This window comes from Mustela erminea, chromosome 6 (genome assembly GCF_009829155.1).
Source record: "Mustela erminea isolate mMusErm1 chromosome 6, mMusErm1.Pri, whole genome shotgun sequence".
Classification (NCBI taxonomy): domain Eukaryota; kingdom Metazoa; phylum Chordata; class Mammalia; order Carnivora; family Mustelidae; genus Mustela; species Mustela erminea.
This window is the reverse complement of record NC_045619.1, coordinates 139,713,205-139,730,419: the sequence shown is the minus strand read 5'-3', so window position 1 is coordinate 139,730,419 and position 17,215 is coordinate 139,713,205. Positions and strand designations below refer to the sequence as shown.

Below are 17,215 nucleotides of genomic sequence, written 5' to 3'. Positions count from 1 at the left end.
TGAAAAGAAAGTCAAGAAAAGGCAAAATTAATATACAGAAATCTGTTGCATTTCTATACACTAATAACAGAGTAATAGAAAAAGAAATGAAGAAAACAATCCCATTTACAATTGCATCAAAAAGAATAAAATACTTAGGAATAAATTTAACCAAGGAGGTGAAACCTGTACTCTAAAAACTATAAAACACTGATGGAAGAAACTGAAGATGACAGAACAAATGGAAAGATATTCTGCGCTCATGGCTTGGAAGAATTAACACTGTTAAATTGTCCACACTACCCAAAGCAATCTACAGATGCAGTGTAATCCCTATCAATATAAGAACAGCATTTTTCACAGAACTAGGACAGATAATATTAAAATTTGTACGGAATCACAAAAGATCTTGAAGAGCCAAGTCAATCTTGAGGACGAAGAACAAGCTGGAGGTATCACAATCCCAGATTTCAAGATACATTACAAAACTATAATAATCAAAACAGTTTGGTACTCACACAAAAACAGACATATAGATCAATGAAACAGAATAGAGGGTCCAGAAATAAAAACATACCTATATGGTCAATTAATTTATGACACAGGAGGCCAGAATATACCATGGGGGAAAAATAGTTTTTTCTTTCTTTTTTAAAAAATAGTCCTTTCAACAAATGGTGCTGGGAAAACTGAACAGCTACACGCAAAAGAACAAAACTCCTTTCTTATACCATGCACAAAAATAAACTCACAATGGATTGAAACCTAAGTGTCAGACCTAAAACCATAAAACTCCTAAAAGAAGACACAGGCAGTAATCTCTTGGACATCAGTCTTAGCCACATGTTTATGGATCTATCTCCTGGGCAAGGGAAACAAAAGCAAAAAATAAAGTATTGGGACTACACCAAAATAAAAAAGCTTCTGCACAGCAAAGGAAACCATAAACAAAATAAAAAGGCTACCTAGTGAATGGAAGAAGATGTTTGCAAAAGATATATCTGATAAGGGGTTAATATCCCAAATATATAAAGAACTTCTATAACTCACGACCAAAAAAAAAAAAAAAAAAACCCAACTATTAAAAATGGGCAGAGGACATGAACAGACACTTTTCCAAAGAAGACACACTGACGACCAAGAGACACATGAAAAGATGCTGCATATCATCAACCAGGGACATGCAAATCAAAACCACAGTGGCAAGGATGTAGAGAAAAAGGAACCCGCATACATTGGTGGTGGGAATGCAAACAGGTGTAGCCACTGTGGAAAACAATATGGAGGTTCTTCAAAAGATTAAAAATAGAACCACCATATGATTTGGAAATTCTGCTACTGGGTATTTAAAGAAAATGAAAACACTAACTCAAAAAGATATATGCATTCCTATGTTTATTGCAGCCTGATTTACAATAGCCCAAGTATGGGAGGAAACTATGTGCCCATCAATAGATGAATGCATAAAGAAGATATGATATAAATATAAATAAATAAAATGGAATATTTCTCAGCCATAAAAGGAATGAGCACTTGCCATTATGACAACAATGGATATGGAGGGTATTATGGAATGAAATAAGTCAGAGAAAGACAAATATCATATGATTTCACTTATATGTGGAATCTAAGAAACAAAACAAAACAACAAAACATACTTAAATATAGAGAACTGGTAGCTGCCAAAGGAGAGGTGGGTGGGGAAGCAGGTGAAATACGGGGATTAAGAGGTATAGAATTCCAGTCACAAAATAAGTCACAGAGATGAAAAGTACAACGTAGGGAATATAGTCAGTAACATTGTAACACTGTATGGTGACAGATTAGCACTGAGTAATACACAGAATTGTTGAATCAATATGTTGTACACCCGAAACTAAGCAATGCTGTATATTAATTATACTTCAGTTTAAAAAAAGGTTTCACGGAATTATTATACTTTAGGATAGTTGGTGGGGGGGAACCTGTACTTTCTCAAGTATGCTGAAATTATTCAGTTCCCAGGTTCATGTAGACATATCCTCTCATGAATTACTTTCAGAAAGTAGGCTGGGGAAACTTCCATAGTGATAAATGTTGAGGTCCCACTATTCTTCCCCATTTCTATTCTTAAATTTCCCAAAAAAGTCTCAAAGGTGCAGAATAAGATGGTCTCCTGGGACATTCCCTCCACTGAGATTTATGGTAGATTTATTTTCGCAAAACCTTTTACAGTGACAGGAAGTACCATCCTAAAATTCTACGGAAAGAGACCTATCCCATTTTTTTCCCTGCCCCCACTTCCCACCCTCTTTCCTCATGGGGCACATTTTGGTTTCACTTCCAAGAAGTAGGAGCCTCTTATCTATCAGACCAGGTAAATGGAGAACTTAAATGCAGAGGACTCAGGTTAGGGTTGAACAAGCTTAATCACTGACAATGATTCCACTGAGGGTCAGGATAGCTACCTTTTTTCCCAGGTGCTGGTACACACGGCAGCCTAGCTTCACCTTTTATGGAGCACGGGAGACCGATTTCAACGGGACCTTCTCTGAAGATGTGTTCAGTATCTCTTAAGCAGCGAGCCTGGAGTCGAAACAAAGAGTCAGACCACTGACCTACCCATCCACTACAGCCCGGACAGCTCAGCCTGTTGCTCTTGGGAATGAGATCCATTTAGCATTCCTAAATGCATTAGAAAACCAACATTCTTCTTTCCTTTAGCACTCCTTTAGGATTCCATACCCTGGAGGAGTCTATAGCCAGGGTTGGGAGCAGGGCGGCTAACTGGTTTTTCCTATGCTATCTACATCATTCAGTCACAAATAAGAATGGAAGGTCAATGGATGAAAAAATAGCTTTCATAGGCAACACCAAGTCTTAAAGAGGTTTTATTCTTGGATAGGTAAATTCAACATGCTAGTGCACATGAGTAAATGGCAAGGCAGAAGTTTCCCTGGACTCCATGTTCTGTGCTCATTTTAGGGATGATTCTAGCAAGGATATAGGTATAAAGCTGGTAATGAATCCCCAACAATCTTAATGAATTTGTTTCTGCTCCTGCTTATCCCACAAAGAATTTAAGATCTTCTAAAGAACTATGCAATTCAAATGTATTAAATAAAAAGGCATATGAGGATGAAAGTCAGGGGGAAGGCAGGGGCTCAGGGACAGACCCCATGTTGTCCCACAGCTCCAAGGGCCAAAGGACTGGACTGGTCCTTGCTGAGTTGAAATCGCAGGAACTCAACCTAAATCCCTTTCCTACCTGTTGAGTGCTCTCAATCATCGCCAGTGCTTCAGCCATTAGCTTCTGGTTTATGCCACAAAGGTTGGCCACCTTTGTCTGGCATCTGTGGTGGACGTTCATGCCACATGCTGAAAAGGAGAAAGACAAACTGAGCGAGAGCAACAGAACTCACTGAGTGGACTTTTCATGGGACTGTTGTAGGTACACATATGTTGAGGGACAACTGGTAAATATCTAGAGCCATCCTCCCAGCAGAAGGAGACACTGCATACAAATAAATTAGTTAGGGCAGTATTTTTATGATGCCTTTATGCTTCTACCTCCCTTTGCCAAGGCTACCACACAGACCAGATGTTCCTCTATTTGATGCTGGGGAATGACTCCCACTTGAGTCAGAACCAGAGGCTTGCTGATAGGGGAGTATGCATTTACACTGTGCCCCTGCTGAGAGAAAAACGTGATGCTGGCCCTCTGGGGGGAAATGTGCAATGCTGGGATGAAAGGTGATTTACTCCCACTCTGGACTGGAGCTCAAACAACCCCTTTCCCACATGGACCCCAAGGAGCTTCTCTCCCTCTAGGTTGAAGCCCAGGGTGCAACCTCCGCCAGCAGAACTGAAATGGAAAGGATGGGGGTGGTCTGAGCTTAGGGGCAAGCGGGGGAGGACAGAAAGTAGCCCGGAGACCTCATCTCCATCCTGTCACAGAGTTGGGCCAGTTCAACCAAATGATTTATACAGACCTATGATCCTGGGGGAATATTCTGATTCATTAGTCCCGAAAACAGCACAAGAAAGGTTCACCCTCCACTCACTGTGATGCCATGAGCTATCTTGGATTGGGATGTGTGTGCACCTGTCCATCTGTATAAAGACAACCACAACTTCATGTTGTTGGTTTAGAATACCAAAATTGCGCTTATAAAATATTGCCATTACAATAAAAAAAAGTAACTTAAGATTTCCAAACTCTGGCTGATAGAATTGTATTCTCAAGTCCTATTTCATTCTATCAGGATCTCTCAGTAGGGGTTTTTATAAGGCAGTAGGCAGGACAGGCTATAAAATAATGCACTTTTACCCTCACCTGTTTATTAGCCCATTTGTGTGCAAAGAACAGCACAGTGATTGGCACTAAATAAGTACTCAACAAATACTTCTATTTCATCTTCATTATTTATTCCAATGAGATATGTTTTAAAATATTTAAGTGAAATTTTAGCAGGCTTCAGCCTTTGGTTTTAACTAGTTTATTCTTCTCAGATAGCTCTTAATAAAAATAAACTAGCATTTTCTGTGTAAGTATAGACTAGTACTTGTCCCAGTCTATATGCATTGAGATAACCAAAATCTGTCCTAAGTGAAATCTTCTATGTATATCTAAACTCTGTAATACAGTAACAGTGCTGCTGCCGAGGGCACTCTGCCCTTCTGAATTTAGCACGACTCCTCCCGGACTTGAGGCAGGCTGCACACCGGGCAGCCCTTGCTGCATTTCCTTACTCTTTACCGCACGCCGAGGGGAGGCAGCGGACGAGGAATGAGTGTAGGGGGGTTGGAGAGTTTCACTTTGTTTTTGAAACATGGTAGCTGGACCTAAGCTTTTCTCAGACACAGTCCCGTAAAGGCAGGTCCCCTTCCCACTCTGATAATGTCGTATGCCTCTGTTACTGACCTATTAGGTGGTAACTTGATCTCTTTGAGTGCAAACAGTCCCTTTGGATGGTGATTTTCATGGGAATGAAAGTGGAGAGAGCGGAGGATAGAGAAACGATGACGGCCGGCCTTGTTTAGGAAGGTGGCTTAGGAGAGAACAAGACAGAGAGACAGGACCAAGGCAGAGGAACAGAGCCCAAAGAGTAGATTGGAAGGGGAGGTAATGTCAAGGGCATGGGGGGCAAGGACACAGAGATGTCTGCCGGCGTCAGCCTCGGGAGCAGAGGGTGTTGGGGAGGACAGGGAGGGGAGGAAAGGGGAGGGGGGGGGAGGAGAGGGGCTGCCTGGCCTGTAGGAGGAGACGGGGAGAGAGAAAGAGAAGGGATGGGGGAGAAAGAATGTTGGGGGGGGTGGAACAGAGCAGGAGTGTGCGTCGTGAAACAATGGCAAGGAACCCTCATGGACGTTCTGAGCTCAGAGACATCAGTCAGGCTGTTGGCACCACTGGGCAGGTGGGGTGCTCAGGCTCCAGGGCAAAGGAACTTGCCCTGTGAGGGAGACCATCAGAAGACCCGGGGAACCCGCAGAGGGGATCCGACTGCTCAAGCCTGCTCGTTCAATTCTGAAGTTACTCTTGCCTGTGAACGCCTAAAGATAAGGATAGTCCACAGAGTACCAGGGCCCCCGTGTGCTCTCGAACTGGTGTACAGAGCAAGGTGCACAGTGGGGTTCCTAAGGGATGATTAAGGTGAATTTTCACCGCATGTGAAAACCTAACCCTCCCCACCTCTGCCAAGACACCACTGCAGACTTCACCAGACACATGAGCACGGTGGGCATGAGGAAGAGAAGGCTGTTGGAGGTGACCCTCGCCTTCATCACTTAAAAGATAAGAACTGTTGGGCGCCTGGGTGGCTCAGTGGGTTAAGCCGCTGCCTTCGGCTCAGGTCATGATCTCAGGGTCCTGGGATCGAGTCCCGCGTCGGGCTCTCTGCTCAGCGGGGAGCCTGCTTCCCTCTCTCTCTCTCTGCCTGCCTCTCTGACTACTTGTGATTTCTCTCTGTCAAATAAATAAATAAAATCTTTAAAAAAAAAAAAAAAAGATAAGAACTGTAAAAGATGAAGCCAGCGGTGTAAACCAAAATGGGATGGCCAAGAAAAAGCAAAGTGGCTTCCATATTTAATAATTCAAAATAGAAAGACCTCTGCGGCAACCGGATGCCTTCCTTTCTGAATGGCTAGCCCTGGCCCACCTTCCCTCCCAGCGCAGAAGGCTCAAGTGCCCTACTGGACTTTCCCTCCCTACTGCAGAATCCTGGTGTAACAGATCTCAGTTTCCAAAGGTTATTGCCTTAGAAATTTGAACTTTTAGAGCAAGAATATGCTTTTTGCTTTCTTCAGGGCAGGTCTGAGAAGCTCAGTCAGGCCCTGCTGCAATGCCAGCTTTTAAGGAGAGATCAAAGGAGGGGACATAATGCTCAGTGCTGGGCTGGGCCGCTACTGGGCATGCTTTGGGCATTGACCCTCCAGTCTAAGTCGGAACGCCTATGTGCAGGACCATCCGCCAGCCAAGCAGATGTCCCGGGCTGGCTTCTCGGTGGGCTACAGAGAGAATCTTAACGTGTGAGGAAGATTGGTGGGGGCATAGCTTGAGTGGCCAGGGTCAGAAGGGGCAGTCCAGGAACACCAGGAGACAGCAGGGCAGGTCCCAGAGAAAGTGCCATCTTTCTCTCTTCCCAGCACGAGGGTGACAGGCCAGGAGACTTGACATGGAGTGTGAGCAGGTTTGCACTTCTCTGGGATCCCAGGATGATGGTGTTGGAGATGGACAGGAAAGGGCAGTGGCCTGCTGTCCTGGGAACTTCAGATTTCTGATCCCAGGGTCATCTGGGCTCGCCGGAGAAGTCAACCCTCTGTGCTCCCTCTTCTCCTCGTGCTCTCCATTAAAGCTGCAAAGCCACCCCGCTGGGGTTCCGTACGGGGCCCACACTCATTTCCCGCTGGACTCACCGTCGCACTTGAGTCCCTGCCTGGCCAGGCCCCACAGCAGTGTCCCACAGTGCTCGCAGAAGGTCGGGCTTTTGTAATTGTAGACTTTAAATCTATGCGGCATGTCAATTTTGAACCTCTCCTTGTGGAACTGAAAGAAGAGAGAACATCTGACCACGTGCAAGTCCCTGGTTCTCAGCCTCTGGTGTCTTAGCAGCTGCTCTAGCCCAACAGAGCACTAAAAACGCTGGAATGGTGCGCTTTAAGCCATATGCTTTACTCGTCAAGCCTTACAGACATGGCCAAAGAAGGTGAGCAGCCATTAGCTCCTCTGGGCAAGGGGACTGTGTGGCATAGACACACATCAGGTAACCAGGAATACGCTGAGGTTTGAGGCATTCTCACGGGTAGTCTAATATCCTCATGAAGGTGGGACTGGGATTATTTTTCTAAATGGGATCTGGGTGAACATTGCACTGCCCTTCCTATTTTAGTATACATATTGCCTTTTCTTTTTCAACTCAGAACTAGGACTCTAACCTTTGGAAGATGTTATATAATGCCTCCTCTAGGGGAAACCCTGTTTCAGGTTTACTACTATAAAAGCCTAAGTATGGAGAATTTCATAGCTATTACGCATGGACTGGAGGGGGTGAGCAGCAGGTGACAGGTCCTGCCAGGTGCTGTGGATAAATATGTCACATGTATTATCTTTTACACAGGTGATATTGCAAATACCCCCTTGCAGGAGCCTTTATTAGAGTCCTCAGTTGATAAATGAGGAACATAGGCACAGAGAGGGCAAGACACTTGTTTAGGGGGGCACCTGGGTGGCTCAGTGGATTAAGCCTCTGCCTTCAGCTCAGGTCATGATCCCAGGGTCCTGGGATCTGGCCCCACATTGGGCTCTCTGCTCAGCAGGGAGCCTGCTTCCTCTCTCTCTCTGCCTGCCTCTCTGCCTACTTGTGATCTCTCTCTCTGTGTCAAATAAATAAATAAAATCTTAAAAAAAAAAAAAGACACTTGTTTAGATCCCACAGCTGTGAGCTGGGACATCTATAAGCCTGAAGTCAGAATCAGCCTATACTCCTTCTGTCATGACCCTTTCTTCTCTCAAAGTCAAGGTGATGGGAAGAGGGGAGATGAGAGACGGGTGCTGGTAGCTGATATATTACAGGGTTTTTTGTTTTGTTTTGTTTTCCAGAGTTGAAATTCTCTCCTTTAGCCAAACATATCACGTGAACAACAGCAATAACAGAACCATAAGGTCTGATTCCTGTTGAGAATACCAATATTCTTGTGTCATATAGAAAGTTTTACTTAAGACTTATAATCTCCTCAGAAGTTTTTAATTAAACAATTTCCTGGGGAATGTGCACAGCCACGAAGCCTTAAGCTTTTTCATTAACAGTGATATATCTAATATTTCCACCGAGGATGTTGGCTAGCATCGGGTCATTAGAACAGCTGTTTAGAATTGTTCAAACGTTACTCTGAACTTATCTTAGCCATTTTCAACCAAGAAAAAATAATTTTCAGATCTCATTTTGTATAAACATTTCCATACAAATATGAACAATTTATGTCAAGGTCCGGGCTGGAAGACTTCAAATTTCCTCAAATTTTGACCCCGAGCTCAAAATAGTTCCAAATATGTCTAGAAAAGATTATAGATTTGTATTTTCCAATTAGCCACATGGGCCAAGTGAGTCTGTGCTAGAGGACAAGACAATATGCTATCTGTGTAAAGCACATTCTGGATTCTGAAGACTTTTTTTTTTTTAATATTTTTATTTATTTATCAGAGAGAGAGAGGGCGAGAGCAAGCACAGGCAGACAGAATGGCAGGCAGAGGCAGAGGGAGAAGCAGGCTCCCTGCCGAGCAAGGAGCCCGATGCGGGACTCGATCCCAGGACGCTGGGATCATGACCTGAGCCAAAGGCAGCTGCTTAACCAACTGAGCCACCCAGGCGTCCCTGGATTCTGAAGACTTTTTATGAGAAAAATAATATAAACTATCTCCTCAATTTTTATACAAGGATACCCGAAAATTTTAAATCGCACTTGCGGCTCTCATTCTGTTTCCAGGGAAAGCTATTGATGCTAATAGTCGTTCTTGTAATCTGTGATTTTCCCAGGAAAACTGAAGGCATCACGTAGAGAGAGCAGGACGTAGGTTGGGAGGTGCTAATTTCATTTAAAGAAACAAAACACTTGTCAGAGAAAGACAAACATTACAGGATCTCACTTATATGTGGAATCCAAGAAAACAAAACAAAACCCCACAAAACTCATAGAAAGAGATCAGACTTGTGGTTCGCGGAGGTAGGGGGTGGGAGGAAGGTGGAAGCGGAGCAACGTGGTCAAAAGGAACTTCTGCTCCTAAGAGAAGTCCTGGGGGGGGCGCCTGGGTGGCTCAGTGGGTTAAGCCGCTGCCTTCGGCTCGGGTCATGATCTCAGGGCCCTGGGATCGAGTCCCACATCGGGCTCTCTGCTCAGCGGGGTGCCTGCTTCCTCCTCTCTCTCTGCCTGCCTCTCTGCCTACTTGTGATCTCTCTCTGTCAAATAAATAAAATCTTTAAAAAAAAAAAAAAAAAAAAAGAGAAGTCCTAGGGAGAGAAGGTACGGCATGGCGACCACAGCTAACACTGCTGTGCGATATACAGGGAGGGTGTTCAGAGAGTAGACCTTAAGAGTTCTCATCACAAGAAGAAATCTTGTTTTCTCTTTTTATTGGATCTATGTAAGATGACGGATGTTAGCTGAACCTACTGTGGTGATCATTTCCTAGTATACACAAGTCAAACCATCATCATGTATGCCTTCAATGGATACAGTGATGTATGCCAATGACTGCTTAATAAAACTGGGCGGGGAGAGTCTATCACACTGCTCTGGGAGACTGAGATCGGAAAGTTTGTCCCAGGCCAGCTACTTAGAGCAAACGTGACTGACTGCAAACTACTTTAACCTCTTTGAGCCTTAGCAGAGTCACTTTTAATAGGAGACGGTCCCCTTTTAAAAGAAACTCTGCTCTATAGAACCCAACCAATTAGCCTTCTCTGTGCCTGCCCCTCAGCTGGAGAAAATCACACACGTGGGCAGGCTGGGCCCGGAAACTCAGGCCGACTTTGCATGGTCCTCAGCAATCCCGCTGTTCTTCTCTAACCACCTTGCTTTTCCATCGCAGGATAATTCTCTCACAGGTCCTTTCTCCTCAAAGCCCCTTGCGGTCTTCTCTTCTTCCTCCCCCTGACCTTCAGATGACACTGAGGGTAAGCTGTCTCAGGGAAGCGCTCTCATCTGCCTGCCCCCAAATCTACAATCCGCCATCATCGGCAATCACCTCCTCCCTTTCCGTTACAATGGCTGAACCAACCATCTGTCTGTGAGAGACCCATCTCCACATGGGCTTTAGACATCATCCCCTCTTGCCAAGGGTGGACTTCTTCCTCCTTGACTGCTTTGGTTGTTGCTTTCTCTCTAGCTTCATCCATCTCTCCTCTCTCTCTGGCAATTGGGATATTCCCATCCCTTTGTTTCAACTCCTTTCAGAGACTGTCCTACTTCAATGAGCTTCAGGTTAATATTCCTGATGATATTAGCACATAAATTGTTTCCATGTCCCCAACTCTCAGTGACCATCAGTGTTGCTCAGGGAAGCAAACACCTCTACGATTTTCTGAAATTTCTTCAATCAAGGGCTCTGGAGATCTCCATGGGGTCCTCATTTTTCTCAACTTCTTAACTGCACTGAATGCAACTGAGCCCTTTGCTTTCTGGTTTCTCTAACCTCATGTACTCTAAACATATGAAGAGCCCTATATGAACTCTTAGACTTTATCACAAGCTCCTTCTCTTCTACCTAACAAGCAACTTTAGATTCCTTTGGGGAATTTATATATTTGGTCTACTGGTTCCTCTGAATTCCAAATGCATGTAATATTGTCCACTTGATACCCCCACTTGGATGTCCACAGGCATCTCAGCTGGACTTATTTAGAACTGAAATATCAATTTCTCCTTCAGTCTTACTTTGTTAATGGTTCTGCCACTTCCCCACTGTTCAAGACAGACACGAAGGCATCATCTTTATTTTCCTCTTTTTTATTTCCCACTTCCAATCCATTGACAAATCCAGTCATTTCTAACAAGAAAATCACCCAAAAACCTGATCACTTTGTTCCCTCACCATTGTTACCATACTGGTACAAGCCAACAACCTTTCTCCTTGAGAGGACTTCTGCAGTCACCTCTGGTTTTCACGTTCATACCTCAACCCACAATTTCCCCTATATCAGTCACCACGTGGGCTTCCCACTATAGGTCAAATAAAATCCAACCACTTCTCCAGGGACTTAAGAAATAAAAATCTAATCTAGGCCCTGCCAAGTTCCCCAACTTGGTATTCTATTCACTTTCTTACCCTTGCTGTTCAGCTGCAGGGTCTCATTTTAGTTCCTAGAACATGCTGACTCCTTCCTCCTTGGGGCCTTTTCTGTCTGGAGGCTGCTTCCTCCTGCTGTTCATATAGCTGGTTCCTTTACCCTTAGCTCCCAGCTTAAATGCTCGCCTGGGAGATTCCCTTAACTTAGGTTGATGTAGGTCACTCAATTTTTCTCCATCATCCCACCTTGCTGGTTATTTAATATAAATGGAAAAAGTACATTGCTGTTTATTAATTATGTGTTCCCCTAATTTTACAGTAAGTTCTATAAAGGCAAGACCAGGTCTGTTTTGTGCTCTGTTTTGCATTGTACATAGTAGTATAGTATCTTCCATGTATTACATACACACTAAATATCTGTTGAATGAAGAAAGAAAGTATGCCTGACTCTCCAGCTCTGCTTCCCTTCCCTACAGGGTAACATCTAACCTGTCCTTATGCCATAGGTCTTAAAGTTCATTATGAAAGTAACCCTTGCCTCTCAACATGAGAATTGTACTTCTGCTGCACCTCACACCAACCTTGTAAATGCCTGCGTCTGTATTTTCTCATCATTTGCCTCTCATCCTTAACCGGCCATTCTAGCTATAGACGCCACAAGATTTGTTCTCATATAATTGACCAAAACTGTTTCCTGGGCGCACTCTATCATGATTTCCTGGAAAAGGTAGAGTCATCAATAGTCTTATTGTGTTTTTCGTACTTATCCCCTGGTTTTGGATCTTAGGAATAATCATTCCTGAAGAGGAAAGGGTTTTATGGAGATTGCTGTTCTTTGATAAGCTTAAGCATTCAAGCTCAGGCAATACTAAAAAGAATTAGTGGGCTGTAAAATTTAATGTTAGGGTAAAATGACCATATTCCAGACAGAAAGAGGAACCCAAACACCTACCATGGTTTCTCGGCTATTGATGGCTGATCCCGTGCATTTAGCTATAACTTTATCGATACACTTCTTGTGAATTGCTGCATTACACTCTGAAAAGAAATTATTGCAACTTAAGATTTTCAGAAGTTAAGGAACAACAAAATAAAAAGAATGATAATAATACCACAGAAATCCTTCTTACTTACGTCGACACTGGTAGCCTTGTTTGTTCAGACCCCTGCAATAAAGAACATGTCTGGCTTACTTGGAGGTTTGCGTCAACAGCAGCACCATAAACGTTCAAACAAGATCCCATAGCTTCCTAGTATCACAGAGCATTCACTGATCGACAGCCCTGGTCTGTCACTGGATGAAAGTGTTAACATGTATTGTTTTTTGTTTTTTAACTTAAACTGCTTTGGTAAAAGTCTGATAACTAAATGAGAAACTGTGTTTCTCCTCTCATTCGTGTTTTTTCCAAACAAACATGTAGAGATGAAAATACATGACTGAAAATGCATCACAGGCTCCTAGTAGCAAATTTCCATGTCCTACACTTAAAAATTCATTGTCTCTCTAAGCTCAGTAGAGATAAGCAAAGATATCTATACAATATGTTGTTTCCTCTTACTGAGTATCTGAGAATATTTGCAACTACTAAATTCTTGAGCTTAGACTCATTCCTGAGAACCGCTCATTATTAGAAAGGAAGACAATTCTAATCATTCAGTGGAAACAGTTGGAGGAAATCCATCAAAATTCTATTTGACCTTTGGATTCCCTAGTTAGACTGGAGTGGTGAGTTGATGGATTCTGAAGCAGCCCAAAGTAAAAAACACCCTACGAAGAGGCAAGGAGGCAGAGACCAGAGACAGGAGTCATTTCAAGTCTCCACAGTCCCATCGCCTTTGCTGTGTGCTTACTGAGGCTTGAACCGATCTCTGTCTGAGGGCTGCTAAGATGCCCAAGAGCCCTGTAAACATCTAAACCCATTAGCTCCAAAGCAAAAGTCTTGCATTTCACACACATTAGTAACAGCACAGTTGGGCTATCAAGGTGGGAGAAGTTTCAACTGTAAAACTGTGCCAGCAGTAAAGATGTTTCCCTCTTCTGTCCTTCCCTCTTTCCCCGAGTGGCCCCCATTTAATCAGAAGCTAAAGTTCTTGAAAACTTTTTCTGCTAGAGCTGGCTTCCTTTCTCTAGAGGAGTCATATTATGAAAATACTGTATAGATTCACACTCTTTAAGCCTCATCCCTCCATGCAGTGCTTATGCCGGCACACTGCCCTGAGGTGGCGCATGCTGGGCATGACAGGTTGAAAGGACCGGACACAAGGCACAAGCTGAAGTTTGGAGTGAAATGCCAAGTTACCATACCAGACAAACTCATGGCAGACAGAGCAAAATGTGGGTTGTGGGAAAAAGGTGGCGGTGAACTCATGGCACTTGACATGGTGGACTTTGGCCTGTTTGATGGCTCCTCGGCGGTGATGCAAAGCAAAGAAGCCTTCAGTCTCAAATTCACTCATGTCCTTTGTGTCTGCAGGAACAGGACAAGGGACAAAGTGGGTGGAGGGGATGGGGATATGGGGAAAAGATGGAGACAGACACGTAATTAGGCAAGCACTGAAACCAGTAAAATCCCAGGTTCCTATTAAGGTTGGTATAGCACTAAGCTTCTTTCTTTAATTCTAGAATACAGAATTATTGTGGGTTGTACTACTATACAGTCAAAACAATGAGGTTGGATTACTGGCTCAATCCCTCACTCCTCTTTGACTGTTCTAAGCTATCCTCTTTAAGTTTTTAAAACCAGAGGTTAGACCTTTCAAAGTATTTATCAAGCTCTCCTATTCACTGTCAATGATGAGTCAGCCAGAAAAAGCAGGAAGTGGTAAATACTTTTTGCCTGTAATTCTAGAGAATAATGTGGTTACTGACAGCAACTTAGAAACAGCTTTTTTTTTTTCTTCAATTACCCAGGATGCTTTATGTCTGGTGGTTTATGGGCAGGGTCCAGTAGATGGAGGGGAGCTGGCCAGACTTGTATGTGAGGGCAAAAGAACTCTGGAAAATTTATGCTCTGGTTCATCATGTCCACAGAGATCAGGTGCACCAGCTATAAATTTATAGACTACAACAGTCAGTGTGGAAAAAGCCAGAAATTAACAGTTGACTGTAATTGTTTTTAAATGTCTAGGTAATCCTGGATGTTACCTAGTCATCTAAATCAAATCATCACATTCACATTTCTTCATTTCATTCTGGGCTCAGAATATTGGTGAAGGTACTATGATAGTCACTGTCCATAGTGCCCCATGCCAATTTAACATATTTCTAAAAGGCTGGTAAAATTCTGAGAATACTAATGATTCCTGGCTGAAGCACAGACTTGAAGAAAACACACAAAAGCAAGGCAATCATGGTTTGAAAGTGTAATGACAACTCCAACATTCAAGAGGGAAGAAAATGGTAAATAAGAGATAAATATAAATGGGAGAAGATATTTGCAAAAGACACTACAGATAAAGAGCTGGTATCCAAGATCTATAAGGAACTTCTGAAACTCAACACCCAAAAAACAGACAATCAAGTCAAAAAATGGGCAGAAGACATGAACAGACACTTCTCCAAAGAAAACATACAAATGGCTAACAGACAGAAGAAAAAATATTCATCATCATTAGCCATCAGGGAAATACATATCAAAACCACATTGAGATACCACCTTACACCAGTTAGAATGGCAAAAATTAACAAGGTAAGAAACAACAAATTTTGGAGAGGTTGTGGAGAAAGGGGAACCCTCTTACAGTGTTGGTGGGGAATGCAAGTTGGTACAGCCACTCTGGAAAACAGTGTGGAGGTTCCTCAAAAAGTTAAAAAATAGAGTTATCCTATGACCCAGCAATTGCATTACTGGGTATTTACCCCAAAGATACAGATGTATTGAAAATAAGAGCCATATGCACCCTAATGTTCATAGAAGCAATGCCCATGATAGCCAAACTGTGGAAGGAGCCAAGATATCTTTCAACAGACAAATGGATAAAGAAGATGTGGTCCATATATACAATGGAATATTACTCAGTGATCAGAAAGGATGAATATCCAACATTTATGTCAACATGAATGGAACTGGAGGAGATTATGCTAAGTGAAATAAGTCAAACAGAGAAAGACAATTATCATACGGTTTCACTTATTTGTGGGACATAAGGAAGAGCATGGAGGACATTAGGAGAAGGAAGGGAAAAATGAAGGGAGGGAGGAAATTAGATGGGGAGACAAACCATGAGAGACTATGGACTTCAGGAATCAAACTGAGGATTTTGTGCTGGGGAGGTGGGGGAATGGGTTAGCTTGGTGATGGGTATTAAGGGGGGCATGTACTGCATAGAGCACTGGGTGTTATATACAAACAATGAATCAAGGAACAGTACATCAAAAACTAATGATGTACTGTATGGTGACTAACATAACATAAAAAAAATTTTTTTAAAAAATAAAAATAAATAAATAAAATAATTATTACTAAAATAAGGATAAGGAATTTAGTGATTGTAACTTCTAATACTATAATTTTAAATAGCTGGAAAGTATCTTAGATTATTTACATTTCTTATATTTTTACAAGTAATAAAAATGGAGGCTTAGCAAGAATAAGAGACTTATATCTCACAAATATAATGATTTAGCAATATTTAAACTAAATTACTTCCATTCGGGATAAGCAGTGGCAGAGGTATGATGATACACTTGAGACAAATGTTCCTGCCAATGTACTTTATTTTTCATATCTTTAATGGGGCCAGGGTAGAAATACATTGGGTAGATAAAGGGCAGGGGGCATGTGGATAGAGAGCTCTCCCCCAGCGACCCATCCAAATCCCATGCCCCATTTTATGACTAACATCTTCTCTACAGTAGTCCACAGGTCTGTTTTATGGCAACTCCCACTCTCAGATAAAGAGCATTCCGAATAACTCTAAAAAGTTCCACAGATGAGATATAATATTTTGCCCAATACTTTAAGGTTAGGTAATGTAGCTCTTTTTATATAGAACTGAGCCGGAAATAAGTTAGGTTTGGTGAATGGGGGGGTTAATTTCAGGGTCACTGAGGCAACTGCTGTTGTCTGCAAGTTCTGGTATAAGCAGATCTATTTACAACTTGTGACTGGTGTAGTACGTAGTTTGTCAGTAAGATTTGACTCATTTCTATTTTGGTCCACATGAAATGAAGTAAAGTATAAATGTACTTTTAAATTCAGGCAATAGAAGTGAATTATTCTGGGAATCCTAATTTTATTACTGTAAATATATTCATACATATGTATATATTTACATATATGTATATATATATGCATATTCTGAACATTAAACTATATAAAACTGTAAATTTTTTAAAATGTCAGAAAGTGCTAGAAATACATTTATTCTCTTGGAACTTCCTTTGATTTTTCTTTATCCTCTAACCATTTTGATCTTTTATTCCCTTGGGACTTCCTTTGATTTTTTTTCTTTATCCTCTAACCATTTTGATCATTACAGGAGAGCAACTATATAAACACTCAGAATTTCTTGAATTCTTCTGGTATTTACTATGTTTTTTTCTGAAGGAATTTGCTCTCTATTGGCTTAAATAAGTTTATTGGTTTTTATATGTTTGATTATTTCTTTCTAGCAATAGTTCCTAATCTCTTATTTAGCCTAACTTATCACTTGTTTGTAATCAGTCAACCACAGGTATTCCCTGGGCAGCTCAGAGCAAACTGCTATGCCTAATGTTCTGAAGAAATATGAGATATTATCCCTAACTTCTGAGTGGCTAACAGTCAAGTCAGGAAGACAAGGCATTCACACAAACAGTATGTGATGGTTTGGAATGGACATGTTGATATGTACACCCATATTTTTTAGGAGGTAGTAAAAGGGATTACAAAAGAAACAGAAGGAACAGTTAAAAAATTAAGAGAAAAACTTTAATAGTATCACATTGGGTAAGCCAAGAAAGAATGGGCTTTGCAGCATTCGTATAGAGATATC

The 17,215-nt window shown here is 42.1% G+C and overlaps 1 protein-coding gene across 11 annotated transcripts in view; it reads right to left on the bottom strand.

Annotated features, from left to right (window-relative positions):
* Window positions 1–17,215, bottom strand: part of PRKCQ (protein kinase C theta) — a 182,078-nt gene that overhangs the window by 100,055 nt on the left and 64,808 nt on the right. For all 11 annotated transcript variants that reach the window (XM_032349801.1, XM_032349802.1, XM_032349799.1 and 8 more), the window contains 6 exons: window positions 13,545–13,707; window positions 12,374–12,405; window positions 12,192–12,277; window positions 6,874–7,003; window positions 3,227–3,336; window positions 2,427–2,544 (listed from right to left, as the gene is read on the bottom strand). In XM_032349801.1, coding sequence (XP_032205692.1) covers window positions 2,427–2,544; window positions 3,227–3,336; window positions 6,874–7,003; window positions 12,192–12,277; window positions 12,374–12,405; window positions 13,545–13,707 — 639 coding nt within the window. The remainder of the gene's footprint in view (window positions 1–2,426; window positions 2,545–3,226; window positions 3,337–6,873; window positions 7,004–12,191; window positions 12,278–12,373; window positions 12,406–13,544; window positions 13,708–17,215) is intronic.